Source organism: Phaseolus vulgaris, chromosome 6 (genome assembly GCF_051622355.1).
Source record: "Phaseolus vulgaris cultivar YP4 chromosome 6, ASM5162235v1, whole genome shotgun sequence".
NCBI lineage: Eukaryota > Viridiplantae > Streptophyta > Magnoliopsida > Fabales > Fabaceae > Phaseolus > Phaseolus vulgaris.
Genome location: NC_143503.1, coordinates 17,451,651 through 17,459,338, shown reverse-complemented (window position 1 = coordinate 17,459,338; position 7,688 = coordinate 17,451,651). Strand labels below are relative to the sequence as shown.

At 33.5% G+C, this 7,688-nt stretch overlaps 1 protein-coding gene across 1 annotated transcript; it reads right to left on the bottom strand.

Moving 5' to 3' along the window:
* Positions 1-4,671: 4,671 nt before the first annotated feature.
* On the bottom strand, positions 4,672-7,048 carry LOC137831084 (cytochrome P450 71D9). Its single transcript, XM_068638610.2, has 2 exons — positions 6,017-7,048; positions 4,672-5,564 (listed from the first exon to the last, which is right to left on the bottom strand). Exons 1-2 carry the CDS (start codon positions 6,914-6,916, stop codon positions 4,941-4,943), a joined length of 1,524 nt encoding a protein of 507 aa, XP_068494711.2. The 5' UTR covers positions 6,917-7,048; the 3' UTR covers positions 4,672-4,940.
* Between the last annotated feature and the right edge of the window lie 640 nt (positions 7,049-7,688).

The window sequence follows — 7,688 nt, the reverse complement described above, 5'->3', positions numbered from 1 at the left end:
AACTCAAAGTTTTTAATTTTATTGCCATTACTTTGAACCTGAGTAGTTTGGTTAAAAACAACCAAGAGTTTTTAATCTGGTTGTCTCCAGTCGGATACGATGAGTCTGCGATCAACAACAACTGAGAGTTTTTAATCTGATTGCCATTACTTTGAACCTGAGTAGTTCGGTTAAAAACAACCAAGAGTTTTTAATCTAGTTGTCTCCAATCGGACACGAGGAGTCCGCGATCAACAACAACTAAGAGTTTGTAATCTAATTTCCATTACTTAGAACCTAAGTAGTTCGGTTAAAAACAACCCAGAGTTTTTAATCTAGTTGTCTCTAGTCGGGCACGAGAAGTCTGTGATCAACAACAACTCAGAGTTTTTAATCTGATTGTCATTACTTCGGATCTGAGCAGTTCGATATAAAAAAAAAAACTCAGTTTTAAATTTAGTTGTCATCACTTCGGACCTGAGTAGTTCGATCATAACAACCTAGAGTTTTGAATCTACTTGCCTCCTACTTGGACACAAGCAGTCTGACCAAAACCAACTCAGATCGAATATGTGGGCCTAAAAGCTTTAACTTTAAACTTGATTTATTGCTTAAAAATATATTGTTTTTCAAAGATAGCTCCAACAAACGATCAGAGTTAGCCGCAAACAACTTCGAAAACTACCTATGACATGTGTTGATCAAGTTCGATTTTAACTTATTATTATTGCATGAAATTTATATTATTCTTCAAGATAAATGTATTGAACGGTCGGACTTAGCCGCAAATGTTTTTGACACAACTACTAAGTGTGCAGATTAAAATAAAGACGCATTAGAAATTATAGGATGATTAAACGTATCAAACGATCGAGCTTGTTGTTGGATGTAAGATCATTGGGCTTGAAAACGAACTTTTCTTCAGTCTGCAGAGAGAGGGAAGGAAATTCCATAAAAATCTCAGAGCGAAACGAGATTTCACAAAAATATCAAACAAATTGAAAATGCCAATGCACCAATTTGAGACATAACCATAATAACCTAAATCACAATGCAACCCTAATTCCACACCACCCAACGACACCATCGAGAACACTGTCGACTTGCAACCCACGACCACTGCACGAACCGCAACCCGCGACCACTGCACGAACCGCAACCCGCGACCACTGCACGAACCGCAACCTGTAACCACCGTGCGACTTGCTCTACTCATTCGCCACTATCATTGCACGAACGCCCGAACTGCCACCTGCAACCACCGCGCGACCTGCTCCACTCAATCGCTGCCACCACCACTCGTTGGTGGTGCTAGGGTCTTTGACAGTGCCCTGAGATGCGCCTTGCTGCTCTTGTGTCAACTAGAGAAAACCCTAGGTTTAAACTTTATTCTCATCTCTGTTCTGTATGTTCTTTATGTGAGGGCAATGGAGAGTGTATGAGAAAAGAAAATGAGATTTAGGTTTACTTTTTAAGACCCGAACTATCCCTATTTAAAAAATATTTGTTTTTGGCAAAAAAAGAATGGTATTGATGAGGCTAACAAATAGGTTTTCAAAGGACTTTATATACGAATTAAATTCGTATGTAATCATGTTTGGTTTACATACGAAAAAATCTGTATGTAATCACGTTCGATTTACAAACGAAAAAGTTCGTATGTAATATTTATTTATATACTAAATTAAATTTATATGTAAATATCCGTATGTAACGTTCATTTTACATACGGATCCAAATTCGTATGTAATAATCAGTATGTAAATAGATAATTTCTTGTAGTGGTTAATATCATGGGTTTTCATCACTTCCTTAGCACACTCAGGGGATGAAATGATAATTGTAGAAACTTCTCCTAGTTGAAGATGCATTAAGGATCCATGTTTTAAGGCCACGTCTCTTAATTTTCTATGGGATTGAGAGAATAGCAGATTGTGTATATTTCATATAACAGGTAGCTTTCTATGTCCATGAGGCATGTTACAAGGTGTGTCCTCAGCTTTCTTTCTTGTTTGTGTTTCCTATTTTTCTCACTATAAGGGTTGTGCAAACACATAAAATGAAAACTAAGTAGAAGAATAGTAAAGTCGTGGAAAAGTGAGTTGTATTACTAGTGTGATTCTACTTGTGGCTGTTTATATACACATTGTTCAGCATTCTCCTTGATTTTGTAATTTTCAGCTTATATTATATTTGGAAGGTTAAGTTACTTGTTTAATTATTCTTGGAGTGAAATATAAGTTGGAGTCAAACCATCACTACAAGAAAATCATGAAATAAAAACCAATTTTTAGAGACCAAAATAATTAGTTGTAATAGTAACTAAATTAGAGACCATTTTAGAAACTAAAAAAAAATAGTTTCTAAATTAGTATATATTATTGTTAAATAGTTTCTAATTTGGTATCTAATTAGCAACCAAGGTTTTAGAGACCAAATTTAGAAACTAAATAATTGGTAGTTAAAACCTTGGTTGCTAATTAGATACCAATTTAGAAATTATTTAACAATAATAGAATCTAATTTAGAAACTTAGTTTCTAAAATGGTTTCTAATTTAGTTACTATTGCAACTAATTATTTTGACCTCTAAAAATTAGTTTTTATTTCATGATTTTCTTGTAGGGAATTAACAAACAAATTCTCTATAAAAATAGAGACATTATAAAAACCATTAGGATGATTAAACGTAAATTATCATACAATCTAACATATTTTATTATAAAAATATCTCAAATTCTCTATAAAAATAAGTTAAATCTTAAAATCTCATATCCAAATGCAGTAAAAAGTTATTATGACATATTGGCAGAAGAATAGAAAAAGAAAAATATTGGTTGTGATAACAAATAAAAAAGAGAAAACATAAGTCTCTATTTTGATTTGACCAACTTTAAGGTACAATGGAGTTTTTTTATAAGGTTTGTGGTCCCATGATCAAACCTATGGTCTCTTAATTTTGTCTGTGTTCTCTAGTCTCAGTCCCATTACTAGTGCCTGACACGGCAACGCACACGATTTTCATAAAATATTAATTTTAAATTATAATATTAAAAAAATATTAAAAAATTATAATTTAGATATTATATTAAATTTGACATTATAAATATAATATAATTTTACAAAAATTAATAATTTTAAACACTTGAAAAAATTGCAGCCAGTGTCCCTCTCAGCAGTAATGGTAGATGTAGATAGGAGGGGAATAAAACTTTATTCTAATACTGATGAGAGTGATTTATCACATACAAATAAAAAGAAATGATAGCAACCTATTTCTGAAAGAACAAAATATCAGGAAATGATTTGGTCATGTTTTATTCTCCCCTCAATTCTAGGAATTTTATTTCTTAACATTATCTTAATTTGATATCAGAATTTCAACCTTCCTAATTTACTGACAGTACACTCTGTGAAAAGAAACCACAAAAGGATGAGTAACCAAACAATCAATTTGGAAAAAAAAATTCTGAATTACTCAATTCGGAAATGCACAAGCTGCATGAAGAAAGAATGAGATGCAGTTAAAGAAAGATTTGGGCACAACCATCTTGAAGCACTCACACAACAACTGAAAAGGCTTTGCCTTGTGGTTGATCTGGAATATGAAAGAGTTCCAGAATTTTGTCACTCTTGTCAGATGATTGAACATTCTTCACAAAATTGTAGGAGGAATAAGGCTTTGGCATATAGTCAAAAGAACAAACAAGTTTTTTGTTAAGAAGAAATCTAATTTAATGTATATAATTTATTAGATTATATATATACACTCAAAACAAGTCTATACTCAACTTTCTTTGTTGCTGATGGTAGATTCATCCTATTTCCTGTAAGAGCTAAAAACTAGAAGAATAGCAGAGCTATGCATGGAAAAGGAACATTTACGTACTGTGTCTATTTATATACACATTGTTCAACATTCTTATACGGGTGCAAGTTGTTGCTTTTTCTTTCTGTTTTGGACAGTATCATCATCTTCATGTTCTCCTATGCTTGGATTGGAATGCTTTGTTCCGTGTTTGATTTCTTCTCTATGGAAGTGTCTTCTACTCAAAATTTGAAAACTGCTTCCCTTTAGTTCAATCAAGACGTTATCTTTTTCTCAGAAAGTGGACAAAAGCTCATTTTCCTTGACTATATGTTATAATTTTAATTTTGGTAGACTATGTTTTCAACTTTCTACAATTAACAATTTTTTAATACAAGGATATCGTCACTGCCAGAGATATTTTAGTTGAAGTTTTGTCATTTTCACCAAAACAGGTCAAAGGATATGCTTGCCTTGGAAATTCAAAAAATTACTTAATGCGTCTAAAGGTTTTTAGTTTTTGGTTTGGGTGAACAAGAACTTAGATAAGGAAAGAATGAATATGATAAAGTAATATAAGTTTTCTAGAACCTGATTTTCTAATGTAGGCTAAGTTTCTCATGAAAGTCCCGTATAAAGAATTGTGTTTCTCATGAAAATAGGCCAAGATTCCTTTGACTGTCAAGATGATTAGTAGGATCATATCTTCCACAAAGTTTTGTTCAACTTGCAGGGAGAAAAGTCTGTAGTTGATGTGTTATTAAAGAAACAATTGGAAACCATAATTATGAAATATGAATTGTAAAATAAGACACTTCATTACATATAATGCAGAAAGATGTAGAAAAAATGGCCTATGAATAATATAAATTATGTAATGGAGAGTTATTTAAAAGCAGTATATAAATTAAACTCCAAATACCTGAAAGTTATAAGCATAAGAGTACATAACATTACAGTCTTTCTAAGCCACACACACCTTAAGAAAATGTAAGCAAAATAAAACAGCTTTATACTATGCATTAGTTACGCAATTTTCATTTTCTGTTAGAGCCAAGCATAGTCAAACAAAGCTTTATTTCAACTGACACTTGATTTGTGTTCTGCAGTATGCATTATAGAGATAACCGTAGGTTTCAGTTTCACACAGAAGTTCATGTGACAGGCAAAGGATGATAAGGAAAAGGGACCAAGAACAGATCATATTTTCTTTTCATTGTGACTCCAAACACCTCACTCATGTTCAATTCTTCACTTCTCATTCCACTGGGAAGTTTCCAATCAAAGTGATACAACAACATTGCAAGGGCCAGTTCAATAGTTCTCAAAGCAAATGTGCTGCCAGGGCATATCCTTCTTCCAGCACCAAAGGGAATGAACTCAAAATTAGTCCCTTTGTAATCAATACTACTAGCCGTGAATCTCTCAGGATAAAATCTCTCTGGCTCAGTCCAATAGTTTGGATCTCTTCCAATTGTCCAAGCATTGATTATGACCTTGCTTTTGGCAGGTATGTGATAACCATGAATCTCACATGCTTGACCACATTCCCTTGGAAGCAAAAGAGAAGCTGGAGGGTGCAACCTCATGGTTTCTTTGACTACTAGTTTTAAATATTTGAGTTCATCGATGGAATTTTCGTCAACCCTTCCCTTCTCACTGAATGCCTCTCTCAGTTCAGATTGTGCTTTCTTCATTATTCTTGGATCCTTTACCATTTCAGCCATTGCCCAATCTATGACTGTTGCTGAAGTATCACCTCCAGCAGCAAAAATGTCCTGAAAAAGTAATTTAACGATGGAGTAAACTACAATAACACTTCTTGAGGTTTCATCAGATTCTCCTCCATACTCCTTTCTTTTTTATCCCTACCCTAAAATCCTTTAAATATTTGAAACAGATTACAGAGAAACCTCCTATTATTTCCCAAGAAACACATTATACCATATACCCCTACGAGGAGGGTTGATGCAAACGTTAAAAAAGCATAAGGGTCATGTGCAATGCAACTCGAGGCCCCAGAGGATCTTAGAGAAATTCTATGACCAATGATATTAGGAAAGTGCAAGGATGTCCAAAGAGTTAAAGGACAATCTGCATGATGCGAGACTTATATGGCAAATGTTCCACTACTACAAAGATAAGATATAAAGGGGCACACGTTTATCTTAGTAATTCTACAATAGTAACCTGTGTGAGCTAGATTGTGTTCATGAAAAAAAATCCATACCAGAATTATGGCCTTGATGTTGTTTCTAGTTAAGGAAAAGTCCTTCTTTCTACCATCCTCATATTGTATGAGAACATCCACAAGATCTTCTGCTTCACTCTGGTCATCTTTGGCTTTTGACTTTGCCTCTTTATGCTCATTGATGATGTTCTCAAGTATCTGATCAACTTGTTGATGGGACTTCTCAAGCTTATGTCTCAAGCCACTGACAAGTTGAAGCCAGGTAGAAGAAGGAAAGAAATCACCTATGTTAAAACCTGCAAAAAGTTCTGTGGCTTTTTTCATCTCTGATATAAAGTTTTCTTGGTCTTTGCATTTCTTGCCAAAGGCAGACCTTGAAGCAATTTTATAAATTGATGAAAGTAGAGCTAGAGTGAGATTGATGGGGGATCCTTTCTCCGAATCTATCCATTTGACAAGATTGGAGAGCTCCTCTTCTCTAATTGGTTGGTATGAGTTGACACGTTTTAGGCTTAAAAGCTCCAATGTGCAAATTTTTCTTAGCTGCCTCCAATAATTTCCATAGGGAGCAAAAGCTATACTTGTGGAATTGTAAGAAATGATTTCACTAGCTAGGACTTTAGGCCGTGTGGCAAAGTTAATATCATGGGTTTTCATCACTTCCTTGGCACACTCAGGGGATGAAATGACAATTGTAGAAACTTCTCCAAGTTGAAGATGCATTAAGGGTCCATGTTTTAAGGCCAGGTCTCTTAATTTTCTATGGGGTTGAGAGAATAGCAGATTGTGTATATTTCCTATAACAGGTAGCTTTCTAGGTCCATGGGGCATGTTACAAGGTGTGTCCTCACCTTTCTTGTTTGTGTTTCCTATTTTTCTCACTACAAGGGTTGTGAAAACACATGAAATGAAAACTAAGCAGAAGAATAGTAAAGCCATTGAAAAGAGAGTTGTATTGTAAAGCTCTTAAGTTGTTTGCATAAGGAAATGGTGGTAGCTCAAGTTGTAGGGTGAATGCATACCAGTTCTCTCTACTTTATACTATATTAATTCTATATTTGTTTGTTTATTAATCTGAAATTTGAGTTCAATCTCCATTTAACCCTTCTTTCTAAACTTGTTGCATCTTCGACGTCTACTACAAATATTGCAATAAAAAAATAACTATAATACACATCAATAAAAAATCTAGTTCACATCTTTTAAAAAATAGTCTATTGAAATTGATTAAAGGAAAATTTTAGTGAATATCCAACAAAAATATAACAATTATCTACAATAATAAAATTAGTACTAACAAATTAAATAAAAACTACCACAGTAATAAAAAAAATCATAATCGACATCAACTAAAACTACTGTCTTGGTATTAATAAACTCAATAATGTGCTAACTAAAATCTGGTATTAATAAATTCAATGATGTGTTAACTAAAATCAAACTGAGAAAAGGATTCAAAGAGAAAATACACGACTTTAAGAATATAAAAAATCTTACTCTTTAAATAGAATTTGAAATTCTCAAAGTGATACATTACTTTCATAAAGTTCTAAAATTTCAATTCTTTTAAATTATTTATATTTGTTCCTACTAGGAGATGCACATAAAGAACTATTGAAATCTTCGTCTTCCTCCTTCCTTTGGACAGGTTGTTAGAGTTTCACTGGGATCTTTCTCGCTTCGTGCTACTCCTTCGACTCTCGGTTTCAGG

What these genes read in the sequence shown, in the direction of transcription:
- LOC137831084 (XM_068638610.2), bottom strand. Translation starts at nt 6,916, where the DNA reads ATGGCTTTACTATTCTTCTGCTTAGTTTTCATTTCATGTGTTTTCACA. An exon ending in ACATCAAGGCCATAATTCTG is followed by an intron (nt 5,565 to 6,016) that starts GTATGGATTTTT and finishes TTACTTTTTCAG; the next exon opens with GACATTTTTGCTGCTGGAGG.